The following is a 14,101-nucleotide window of genomic DNA, read 5'->3' on the forward strand; positions in this document are numbered from 1 at the left end:
ATTTTTCTCAGCTTGTTCGAATTATTAAAGTAAGAATAAACTGTTCATGTGGCTCCAATCACTTGTAATTGGTGCAAGCAATTTTTATTTTGCACAAAGATCCGCAGTCTACTCATTACATTTGAAACACCAGAGACTAATGGATACATCGAAGCCTCGCGAGAACGTTCGTCAAGATAGCACCCGTACGCTGTCGAAGTGAACTCTGGCGATGGGTGCGAGCATAAACGTTTCCTGTCGCGTCCACTCGAACAAGAATTCCCGGGATTCTTGCCGAACACAGGACTCCCTGTGATGATACCTTCAAAGATCGTATCGCAGCGTAGGATTCTATAGCAGCTGACCCTAGTAGGAGACAAGGAGAGACTCGCGGTACATTCCTGCACCGCTGCACCGGACCAGTCGGCCCTTGAACGCGTGAAGTAGAAGTGGTCTGCGCGTAACCCGTCCGCGCCTGGTGCACGGCAACCCGGGCGCATGCGTGCATCCGGAACGGTCCCCCGCAGAATCACTTCGCGCCGCGACGCCAAGCGGCACCCCGCATCCGTGTATACGCGGCTGGTCCATGTGCGTTCAACGTCGTCGCGTGGGACGTCGACGACGAGGCCGACGAAGACGCGTCTCAGTACAGTGCACTCTCGCGCGTGTTCTCGCTTGCCTAGCCGTCAATTCTACCAATCCCGAAGGATACATGAAATTAAACTAAAAAAAAAAAACGCGTGAAAAAGAATAATTATCAGTGTCCTCGCGTTTCGTGGGTGATCGCTGGTCTAGGGATGAATTAGAGGTGAAAAAGATGCTACAGACAAGCGACACGAGCGTGATCGCGATGATCACGGATTCGCGTGAGATCCAGGAAACCCGGGAGCGTGGTTATCGCCGCGGTTGCAGCGGATTACGGTTCTGCTTCGACGCGACGCAACGGCCTGCTTGAGAATCTTCGTGTGGTACTTTACAGTGTGTTGATGCTCTTGCGGTCTTAGCCACCCCACTGATGCATCGGGAACCGATCCGCGGGATTTGACGCGCGATTTATCGTCGGTGCTCTCTACCCGTCTCGCGCTGGATCGCTCCACGGGATTCTTCGGTGGATACCGTCGTCGGTTGGATCATCCGGTAATTCTGAAGAGTGTGCGACGATACATACGTGGAAAACTTGATTTCGGTAGTGGACGTGTCTCGCGGTCGTTGCCCCATTTCGATTCTCATTGAAACCCTATTGGAACACGCGAGCGCCGGTTCCTGCGACCGCGGAATGATGATCGTCGGTTGATCCGCGCGCGCGAGAATGTTTTAGATGGTACGGTGTTTGCGACCGGGAAATGCGGTAACTGGAGCAAGTTGCATAATTCGGTATAGTGTGTAACTAGAGTAGCGTGTTTACCCGCGGGTGCGGAAGGGGCGCCGCAGGCCGAAACACCGATTTTAAAGCTGAATTAACCTGATCCCCGGCGTCGTTTCGGTTTTCGGTTCTCGGGAAGCGGTGTGTGCGCCGCGCTGACCAGAAACGGTCCAACGTGGGAAACGATCGACGGTGATACAACGTGTGAACCAAGTGTTAAAAATGTGGTGTCGTTGGCTCGCCGTTCTGATACTCGCTGGTTTTCTACTGGTTATCGAAGGGATCGCGGTCAGCCAAGGTACGTGACCAGACCCACAGCATTCTTAAACATTCCCCAGACGTGCCCACTCGAACGCGTTCAATTACCCCGGCGAAACTCGCCCTCGAGGATCGCGCGCGGTTAGGACCACCATCCGTTCAACGAGATGCATTCGCATGCATCGCCTACTTTTCGAGAAGTTCGCGTTACGCTCACCACTTTGCTCAAGAACCTGCGAATTCAATTGAAATGCTCGCCGGTTCGACCGGGCTATCTGTAGACGCCCGTCCACCAATTTCGGCGAGACTGCATTAATAAGTCTCAATCGAGTCACGACACTTTTCGAAATTGCTATGAAATCGAGCTCACGCCCTTTATACCGTTAAATACGACATTTTGGGTTTGGAACGGTATATTTCTGTTACGTTTATGTGTCACAATATAGTTCTGGAAGTGAGTTTTTAAAAATTTTTAAGATACTTTAGGAGTTAGTCTGTTATTCTCTTTTGTGCCAGTGTCGTCTTCAACACTCTTTTGGATTTGGAACGTTATATTTTTGTTACGGTTATGTGTCGCAATCTGGTCCTAAAAGGGTGCGTTGTTATTCATTCATGCTATTCATGTTCTGAACATTTCTGTTGGACATGGGAAGGATTATACTTGAAAGCTCTGTTCCATTTTTTAGTGGAATCGCTGGGATATTAATTTGCAATTAAAGAATGTGCTTCAGATGTCTCGAAATATATAGTAGAGTAGAGACATTTAAAATGAGTCTTTTCATTCAATTCTTGTGGCTGTTCTTTATTAACATTAATGATATTGTTCCATCGAAAAACAGAAATAGTGTCCACATAAAATTTCATATTTTAAGACAGTAGTGTTCAACGGTCGGTTTGTGTATCGCTTTAATCTCTAATGAGCTGAAGCGGACACAATTCAGAGCAGAGTTCACGTAAGAAATGGAAAACAAAGAGTCCTACACACAATGACGAGAGGCGAGTACCTGAAAAATTCTTTCACAGACGGTTTCTCGGGAACTAGTTCTAAAAAATGGATGACTATCCAGTTGCTCCTTAAAGTGCAACATAAATTTTGGAATCACTGTACTATGCGCGTGAAGACTACATATAGTGGCTTTATTTATTTGAATGATAAATGTTAATGTTCTTATGCAAGTAAAGAGTAAAGAGAAGATTAATTAATATCAAATATACTTTAGATGCTCGAACAGTTCTAATGACAACCTCAAATTTACCGTCGGACAGTTTCCAGCTATTCCAGTATGCATTTCCAGCTACGTCATACTAAGTACATCATTTAATCGCATGATTATACGGTTATGTATGCCTAATAACTGTGTAATAATTGATAACTGGACTGCGGATTTAATGCATTCATGACAATATTGGGTGATCAAAAAATTGTTTTAAACAAATTGTACGTATGTATCTATTGGGGTAGCAAGTGCATAGTCTTTTTGAACAATTCTTTATACATTTACTCATACATAAAATACGTGTGTGCAGTCTTTGAAACAATTTTCTCATCACGTTATATGGAAGTGTATTGTAGTAGGAAGATTAAAAGAGAATTAAAAGAGAAGACTGTTAATATGTTCCTTTCAATCTATTATTCTAAAAAAAGAGAGAATATCTTATCAGGTTTCAATTTTTGGTAATTCATACAGAAATTTTAATTTTGCACAAAGATCCACAGTCTAATTATAACAATAATTTTGAACGAATTAGAGGTCAAAATAAATTGTTGTTCTTCTTCTTTGTCAGTTTAAATGGTCAATGGAAGATCTCGATATATTCACATGCTGTACGGAAATGTATGCTATTTAAATTGCACGAAGAATCGTTATACAGTTTGTCAGAATTGTCGGTACCCCTAATTGACGATTCGAACAGTTCCATGAACCTAGCAATGCTAATGACAGCTTTCGGCAGCGTTAACTACTTTGACTTTCATGCTTAGTGCTCCATTCAGATTCACGTAGTAATAACTTCGCAACCATAACAGATAGTACAATTAATTTCAACACTTTAACAACTTCATGCGCAAGCATATAGGACATGCATTAGGACGCATCATTCACCTCCACGTCTCCATACTCCTGCATAATGCGGCAGCTCGCAGGCCGAAGTGTCTCACTTCAGCAGTTTATGAAGCACTTTAGAAGCGAACGAACCGAGCTTAAGTTTCGGAACGAGAAATTTCTGCTTAGTATGTATTAGATGTGCCGATGACTAATTCATTATTTCTTAATAACATAATGATATAATTCCGGGAACATGTTCCACACATTTCTGCTTTCACGCCGTTTCCCGAAAAATTCTTTATCTTTATAAAGATCTATAATCTGTGTCCACCATTTTCCTACAATCTAGACTATTATAAGATATAATTTATGTACATGTTTTGTACATGTCTTGTAGCAAAATATAATGTTTTCATATATCATAGAAATATTGAGAGAACAATAAGGTGGAGTGGGTTAAGTGCGCTCTAGTCTTTGGACTTTAAACCGATGTATTTTCAGTCTGGTATGTAAAAACTTAACGGTGTTGGTATCAAACTCTTGCCACAGTTATTACTGATGAATTAGTATTATGTAGGATTCTAATTTTGCTTGAAAATTGTCATTTTGAAAAATCGAAAATGCTTTCGAACCTTGTTTCAAGTTCTACGGGGCAAGGAAAGAATGATTTAACAAGCCTACTGTAAAATGCTTCTTGTTGCATAAGTATATTGTTTAGTTTTTACCCCACTTACCCCACCGTGATAGTACGCACTTGCCCCGTGTAGTAATATTTACGGGGCAAGTGCATCTTAATGTTTTTCTCAATAAATTTTAAGAAATACAATAAAAACGGTTTAATTAATGTAAACCTACATCAATATTTGTTGTACTTAGCTAAAATAACAACACAGAATATATTAATAACTTGTAAACTATTGCACGTTCAGGGTAACCTCAAAGTTGTACGTGTACCTCGCACGTGACTGTTTGGCATTGGTTAATTTAAGCGAGGAAAACACCTTTATTCTTGGGCGACATCTATGTAGAATAGTTCATACTAACTTATACTACATTAATAAATAAAAGCTAGAGAAATTTCGTTCATATTATAATAAAAATAACCAATTAATGAACTTGTCCCGTTTACGCATTTACCCCACTCCACCTTAACATATAAAATGCAAAAAAGTAGTGTTTAATCGTTTCCTATCATCAAAACATTGTTAGAGGAGAGAAAATCTGTCTTAACTTTCTTGAAGTTTGCAGAAACTTCCAGGATGTAAATGGGGCTAATGAACTGAAGAAATAATATATCGCCTATTAGCATTAAAGTACACGTTGGGTAGACCGCCAATATTCGGTCACCCGTTCTAGGCACATCCTGTGCTGCGTCGATGTCTTCCATCTTCCACATTAATATCGAATTCTGACGCATTAACACCGGGAAGAACGTGTTGTCGTGAATGATGGCTCTAAGGGAGTATGCGCGCATGAGCTCCACCCGAAGTGTTTCGAAATTTAACAGGCCTGCGACCCCTGCGCTGTAACGATTTGCGGAGTATGCGTGCTAATTGAATAATTAAAAGTCACTGCGGTCGAATGTCCATTCGACGGAAAATGCAATGTCCGGGGCAACAGTGACACGGCCGTGGCAAAGCAAGTAATCACCGCTTCGTAATTGTGCAATCACAGGAACGCGGCTGCTCAAGTGGCAAGAAACGAAATTTCACGGGGACAACTTAATCAATTAATTCATGGGGACACGCGTAAACGTTCGTGATCGTTCATAATCGAACAGAACCTCATCGATTCGAAACTCTTTCACCATCTTACCAGTGCCACAAAACGAGTGCTTCAATCCAAACTGAATTTAGTGGGAGTGAAATGTATTTAATTATTACACTGCGGATTTTTGCAGAAAATAAAAATGTTCTTTCATACCAGCTTTAAAAAATTAAATTTTTAGATTACTCCGAGGGCTTTCGCTCTTTTTTACAGAATTAATTGCGTAAAATTGTAGAAAATTCAATTCACAATGTCCACATTCAATGTTACACAAAATTACCCAATGCTATACAAAAACTCAAAAAACTAAGAAAATTATGTTTATTAATTGCGACAAATTAATTTAATGTAAAATAACCTTTTTAGCTACCTTTCAACTCGATGGAACTGTCCAGAGATAAATGAGCAACTGCGATGAAAAGTTTCATTAGATTATAAAATATGTAAAACGTTATTAAACATTATCAACTATCTCAAGATATTGTTTAAAATGTTCCTGTAACTTCGTTTAGTAGTTCTATAGTTGTTTAACTTTTTAATTTGTAACAATTATTTGATTTTTATAGGAATTCAATTCAGCCTATTTTCGAAGCAATGCGCATAACAATTTAGTCTGCGTTTTGCATTTTTATATTTGCGCGATGTGCGTAAACAAGAATGGTAAATAGCGATTCGCATTTGGCTCGACAAACAATCAATTAATCGTCAACAGTTTCATGAGTGCTGCAGCATGGTACATCATAAAAAGTACATCCAGGTTAACTGATCAATGTTTACATAAACGACAGTGGCTCTGAAATGATCATAAATGCATGCTGTGCGAAAATAAAACTTTAATAAGCCGATAATGGAGAGGAGAACATCGACAAACTGGAGCTTAACAATTGTTGCCAATGTGTCAATCGACGATACAAAATAATTTACCTAGCTAGTTTGTAACCGTAATGTAAAATAATATTTTGGACAATGCATATGAAAATATACGTGAGAGTACATCATGAATAATCGATCTTCCTGGATAGATACTTCATCAGCAGCACATTTATAATTCCGTAAGTTATTGTAATTAAAATTCTGCTCATTCCTGCGAACTTTAAATTTGATTTTAAAGTTCCTTCTTAATTTGTTTCTACAGAAACTTTCAGTTTAACAACTTCGTTATTACTTTGGATACCGTTGGAGTTATAGATTTCTGAATAGAAGCGCCACGTGCCTATACTTTAACGAATAAGTATACGTTAATATGTTTACTGTGAGCATACCAGTTAAATGTATTTACGTTTTATGTAAAGCATCGGAACAAATGATTGCAAACCTGAATCAAAAACATAGTACATATTTCTATTCACAGCAGCTTTTGTTTTCGATTTGAAAGAATTGATAATTTATTACCTGGTGCAGGGGGAAGAACGTTTAGTTCACGTGTCTGTCCATTACCAGATCCAGTTGATAATAATGTTTGTAAATGTGGCTAGTACTATGATATTGTTTGCCCGCCACAACAACTTCGTATAAGCTGATAAAAGATAATAGCATCAATGGAAATCCTGTAATAGAGTATCATCATGAGAGTTTATTAGAAGTAGAAACACTGACCAATGACCAGACATAATATCAAACGCATTAGAATGCGAGCGTGTACCACGAATTTCCGAGCTTCATGCTCGTGGTAAACAAAGGGCTACATAGAAATTAATGTGTTGCAATCTCCAACGTATTTTATCTCGATATTAACAAATCTATATCAAATTATTATCGACTTTGTACTGTAACCAAAAGTACAAAGTAGTATGTACATCCACAGTTCATTTCATTTGTGTGTGCATTAAATTACTATCGAGTGTAAAATAACTTAAATTTAAAATAATACCTTTTTTAGAATTACACCTTATCTGCTGAATTAGTTGATGTAAGGGGTTCCTGTTTGATGAAACATATTATTAATACTGAAATAAGTAAGTAGTAGAAATTACACTAAACTTTAAAAACTAAAATAATGCATACACAATTGATACGTATTCTTATGATAAGAGCTAACTACTACACACACATATTCGCATATTATTATAGTGAAATTGAAAAAACTAATTAAAGAAAGCACACTAAAGAAATCGATTTTTTGAAAACGAGAAACTTGAATGCCCCCTTAATTGCGAGAAATAGAAACTACAATATACATGTAGATTTCCTTTTCTGAATGATTCTATTGAGCTGAAAATAAGCAGAGTATTAAATTTTTCTAAGTTATTGTATTCTCTTTTATGTTCTACCCACCCAATTCACAGTCTAATTATTTCCCTAACAATTCAAACCAAATACAATTTTTTCTAAATTTGCGTTACAAAACCAATCTTTCCAACTTCACTGAAAGACCGATTTGTTCTGCACACTTTTAGGAAATTAAATCGGGGTTTGCGCAATTACGTGGATGGGAGTAAGTAGAAACGTACAAATCGGATCTTTAGGCGATAACCAACTTTCGGCAACGGCAGCGGGTGAAGCTCGTTCATCATCGTGTATTTCGGAGCGGCGCATTGTCCACATCACGTGCACGCGTTCAGGGAACATTAAATCGATTCTCGTTCACGCGTGATTTACCACGGCGAATTGAATCGTAAAGTGGTTTGCGTGCTTACGATTTTTCCTGTGTAATCGACCGCAATGTATCCCCGTGCCACGTTTCTCCCCGTACTCTCCTCCCCCGCCCCTCTCGTGCCCGCTTTTCGCCACCTTTTGCCCGAACCAAGCCCACACTATCACCACCGGCAGCAGCGGCAATTCCTCCTTCATTTATCCGCCTCGAAATCGGTCCCCTTCGGGTGAAATTCGCGCCGCGGGAGGCATCGCTAACCGCACGCAATCGAAAGTAGCTGACAACCGCACAAATACGAGAGCTCAAACAGCGGGCGCGCATAATTTTCTACGGCGACACGGGACAAACAAGATTCTGGCCACGTCGACGGCTCATCCGCGCTTTATACTACCGACGGGACCATGTTCAATATGTACTCATGAATATCAATCAATTCGACACATCTAAGATTCTTTTCATTGGCTTCGATCGCCAAAACCAAAGGGATCCGGAGCACGATATCAACCCATCAATAATATAATGAGACTAAGAACTACAATAATTCAACATCTATTAGATAAGAAGAAGTACTTCCAAACAGGAAATTGTTTAAAAAGACCTACGTATTTTAGGTGGCAATCAATGTACAGTGAATGTGCATGATGCGTAGAATGCAATTGCAATAAACAGATTTGAACTTGAAATTCAAGGTCAAAGCACTTTTGCAACCTTTTTTACTTATCTTGATCAGAATGAAAAACGAAAGTGAAAATAGGAAATTGTAAATGGATCAGGGACCCAAACTGTTATGACCAAAAAGAAAAAAAAGTCGTGGAATAACAAGTATTTCATCGACTAAAATCGTATTGGTAATAACTATTACAAATTTCCTTCATCGATAACTGTTATGAGCGATCGCAATAAATTTCTCTCAGTGATAACTGTTATGAGCTGTAGAAATAAATTTCTTTCATTGATAACTGTTATGAGTGATCGAAACAGTTTTTCTTCATCGATAACACTTGTCGAGGATGATCTAATTTTTTGGACACTAATAACTATTATCTGTAACCAAAAAGTTCTAATCATTTCTTTATATTTTGTGTAGATATTATCTGTTGATTTTGTGTAGATAACTTTTTATGAATGATTTTTATCGTAGAAAATTTTATTGTAGAATGACAGTTATTTTTGGACCCTTTGGTTTCATTTTGTTAAGATTATTGAAAGATGAAATACATTGTGTTATCTAGCTTTCATTTCTTACAATCGACTTAGAAAAATGTTATTTTGCATAAAAATCCGCAGTCTAGCCATTCATTATGGAAACTATTGTTTAAATATTTGCACTACGATCTATTCAGATGTTCTTAATAGCAAACTGTCGAAAATAATTATAACAGTAGTAGTGCTTTTCCAATAGATTTTGGAAAAGAAACAGCAATGCAACAGATGAAGCTACTCTTTAGAGAACCCGTATCGAGTTATGTCAAAATCGCCGATACGGTTTCCGCTGATATAGTTTTGATCGACAAGAATTCACTGAAACCAAGTTTAACTGACAGCAGCATTCACCGGCAACATTGTTCCCTCCGTAGTTATGCTTGTGTACTGTGTAGACATTGTGTACGGACGTCGGTAGATGGATTTTCAAACTCCAATTTGTCGAAAACTAGACCTTGGGAAACGTTGTAATAATATACCTCTGAGATACTTTTTCAGAAGGTAATATTAGTTCGTATTCCTTTCTACATGCAATATTTTCAGGCACACAATGTATAATAAACATAACCGTAGATTGCTTTATACAAGATATATTTGTACACAATTTTTATTATTATCAAACTAGAGCTGGAAATTTCTTAATTTATGACTGAACTGTCGATCATGTTGCAAAATTAAAATTTTAATTCATTTCACTTTTAAATAATTTTGATTATTGCAACCAACGTGCCGATATTCAACAAATTTTTAAATATTTCTACCGTTTGAAGTTCCATCCACCCAGTTTTTTGTTTTAAACGTTTAATATCTCTGCTCGATTTATGACTATTGAGACTATAAACATGCGCATTTATGGGGTGCTATCCCATACATTTATTTCTGTGGATAATCCATACATGTTGGGTATTATGAACATCCACGATTTGGACAATACTAATAAATATGATAAATTCGTTAAAAATCTGAATATAGGGCGCGGTCCCCTATAAAATACCTTTTATAAAGTCACTCTCAGTCGTTTATAAAGAAATTTTAATTATAGGTAGTCTAGTGAAGTTTGGGCCACCATGTTCATTTTTATAGTTATATACATATATTGTGTTCTATTATTATAATACATCTTTCTAAATCACTGATTAGTATGAAATATCTTTACAGAAATAGTAGAAACATTTAATTTAAAAACATTAACCAGAAAATGAAAAAAGACAACAAATGTTCTCAATGTCATCCTACACATCTGCAAATTTGTTTTTAATATTTCCGCTGTTAATTGGAAAATATTAAACAGCGTGGTGGTGACTCGAAAAACGGAGGACCATTTACAATTTACAATTACAAAATTAACACACATCGCACAGTGAACAATAATAAAATCATTATTTCATACTGTTTCTGACCTAATTGTAACTGCTGGGATACAAACAATTTTTTCCCACCCCAACTAAAAAATGAAGCCGAAATCGCACTTTTTTAATTCTTCAGTTTCTAGTGTTATTCTAGTGTTGAATGGATGATCGCGTATTCGAGACTTAAGTATGATGTATACGTGTCGAGAGAAGAAAGATTGAGTATATTAGCAAGCAAGTAGGCTCCATAAGAAATGTCTGCTTCCGCTTGAAGTTGGCTGGAACGGCGCACAAAGGATGGAACCCGTACTCGGGGGAATGTGTACAAAGGCAAATACAGTATCATAAAATACGGTCGAAAGGGAAACGTTAAATCGGATTGGCAAGTTTCAGTTCATCATTCCGCTAACTGAAGAAAAGGAATATAGAATCGGCTTCTCATTTTCTTTTGCGTCACGCTCTCATTCTGTCTCACCGGGTAGCGTCACGTGCCAGGAGTCGTTTAGCGGTTGCTTTTTTCTTTCGAAACGAGAAAATTTTTGGAGCGGACCTTCTCCTTGATATGGCACGACACTGCTTTACTTCGCTTCGTCGAGCAGGATTACTTTCTTCCGTGTAGTTCCAGGGCAGTGGCAATCGGGGAAAAACTTGTTAAATCTTCCTACGAGAGAAGAGTATCATTTCTGACCTGCTCTCTGCTACCAGCAAAACTTCCGTTGCGCATTGATAGAAAACATGCACTGACATGACGTGCGGCTTTTTTTCCGCAACCACACCGACATGCTACCAGAGAAATATCGATCTCTCCGTAAGAACCAACACCATTCCCTAGTCTTTTCCCGACTTATCAGTTGAAAGTTTGTTTTCTTGGATTCAGAAACAATTCACGGTTTTCGATAAACTCAATCTACAGCGAGTCTACACATTTTTCTTTTTCACTCGAGTATTTGATGAAGCTTTGGGATTATACAGCAGAGTATTTTCAATGAATTCAACGTGTATAACAACCCTGGCATTCAATATTAAAAACCTCCGCGGTTGTAAATTTTAACCTTGATTACTTCTAACATTCCATTGTAAATTAAAATGTATTGCAACCTAATAATTTTACATCGACTTTGAAGCAATGAAAATATTTCTAATAATTTTTAATTTGTTAAATGAAATTAAATAGTACGTTCTAGTTTCATGCCCTGGATTAAATAATACTGTAATACATATTAAGCGAATATGGTGTAAGAGTTAATAATATTTTAGAAAAACACTAATAAAATGATGCCTTCTCGCCAAATAAAAAAATAATGAACTGCCTACCTCTATGTAAAGGTCAAAAATAAATTCAAGCACATGACTAGGTTTTGGGATTATATCTCAGATATTAAATAGTGATGATGTAATATACAGGGTAACTCAAAATTCACTACACAATTTAAACTTCGAATTGGTTCATAAAATTTGAGAAAATAAATGGGTTATTCCAAATTATAATGATCTAGTAACTCTCGAGCAATTCTGTATCATATCAACTATAAAATTTACTTTAGTTTTACTGTAGTCTTAGTTCGAAAATTACATTATTAAGCATTGCACTAACTGCAAACTCCTACTGCTTGTAATAAACTTGTAGGTTTCGTGCATTTTGCATTTTCCACGCGAAGTAATTATAGCAATAAAAGCTGGATGGCAAAACATTTGAGCGGTAGCCTATTTCTAGCACCTCGAAGGTGTAATACAAAACTTACGATCCCTTTAACACTCTAGTAAAACAGTATATACCGACAAATTTGCATAAACATGTGCAATCTAATAATTATCAGCAATCGTTATCAAGAAGTAGAGAGAAATAGCTCGAAATTCATGACGCATGTGGACATGAATCTTTCGAGAATTAGAATGGAAATGCAGCGGTCTGTGTTGCGGCGCAGTTTGTATGAAGCGACACACGCGAGCGAAATTAAGAATCACGCCGTTAACAGATCCATGGAAAACTGAGCAGGCCGGATGCAATGTAATCACGCATGTACATATATGTATACACTGTAAAATGGGAAACGTTATCGAGTGGTGAGCACACTTCTGCGCTCGACTTATGTAATACATAAAACAGAGGCCGCGGTCTCGCGATATAAAGCCAGAAGTCTCGTGTCAGGTCTCGCGGAGAAGCGTCGGAAGCAACCCCGGGGAAACTACGATGATTTATGATCACTTATATGCGAAAGGTTATGGAGATTTTTGCGGTGGCGCGCGCGAGATCCCGTGCTCATTTCCAGAAAGTCGCCTCAGCTATGTGCATATTGATCAGATCGAAATTTCCGCGCGGTTCCACGATACTAAACGCGGGCCGCATTGTTCCCGACGAGATAATTACTGCAATATTCTTCGTTATCGTTGCCTTATCAGCCCCCTCTACCCACCTCCTACCCTGATCGTCGCATTATACAATGCGTTTATTGCGCACGCTGCCGCCGCAGAAACTATAATTTAGTAATTAACATTGCAACGGTGAATTTAATTTGTATGAAATATTATTCCGATTATACTGAGTAACAGGTATCGCGGTCGACGGCGGACAATGATATTGAAATACATGATTTGCAAGTAAACAGCGTGTGCAATACCTAGGATAATTTCCACCGTTTCATCCTATATTTGAACTAACATGTTGCTAATCAGGTGCGATAATGAAATCTCAGCTAATTCTCTTTCCTCGTGGCAACGTTTGCTGTTTGACTGGGTTGTTTCTCCATCGAAATAAGGTAAGGTTGCTCAAATCGTACCCCTTAAGAAAAAAAACCGTATAAAACTTAGGATTTATCAACTAAATAGAAATTACATGTGTTATTCAAAACTTGTGTTAATATTGTTGTTATATATTATAACGAAATTATAAAATCTATATGCTTTCACGTAAAATAAGCTAAATCTTTAAAAACTTACATCGGTAAGTTAATATAACTGTATTCCTTAGTTTTATTTGTACGCACGGTGAAAATTGCATTCAAATCGGTTAACGTTGTTATGAGCGATAAACATTTCAAGACGATCACGTGAAGACGAAATTCAGTAACATTAAAATATTTATTGCTCATAGCAACGTTAACCGATTTGAATGATCTGCGTGTTACACTTGGGTAGTATCCCTTGTTAGTAAATTGAGACTTCCAACGTGTCAGAAAAGCTCAATTGATTTCGTTCAACTTTAAAAAAATTAATTCGAAAAATGCGATCGAAGATTTCTTGCCACGGGTTGTATTACGAATATCGAAATCTAGCACTGGAAAACGTTTCACTTCTTACCGAAAATTGTGACATCACTTTTTAATCAACTCAATATCTCTAATACAGCATTGAAGCTACATTCAGTTTTAGTGATTAGATCTGACGGAACCCTATGGAAATTCGTTAGTAAGTGCACTGAGAATTGGTTAGACAAGCAAAGAGGGCACAAATCACGGAGGATTGTGATAGCAAGTAAACTGCGATACTGAGATTGTTTGAACAGTAATAGTTCAATGACGACAATTCGCTGGTAATGTGTCTAGTA

At 37.9% G+C, this 14,101-nt stretch overlaps 1 protein-coding gene across 1 annotated transcript in view; it reads left to right on the plus strand.

Moving 5' to 3' along the window:
- The first annotated feature begins 406 nt into the window (after positions 1–406).
- Dpr1 (defective proboscis extension response 1) overlaps positions 407–14,101 on the plus strand; it is a 467,695-nt gene continuing 454,000 nt past the window's right edge. The window contains exon 1 of the mRNA XM_076436345.1: positions 407–1,640. Coding sequence (XP_076292460.1) covers positions 1,565–1,640 — 76 coding nt within the window. The 5' untranslated portion in view covers positions 407–1,564. The remainder of the gene's footprint in view (positions 1,641–14,101) is intronic.

This window comes from Lasioglossum baleicum, chromosome 13, assembly GCF_051020765.1.
Source record: "Lasioglossum baleicum chromosome 13, iyLasBale1, whole genome shotgun sequence".
Taxonomy (NCBI): Eukaryota; Metazoa; Arthropoda; class Insecta; order Hymenoptera; family Halictidae; genus Lasioglossum; species Lasioglossum baleicum.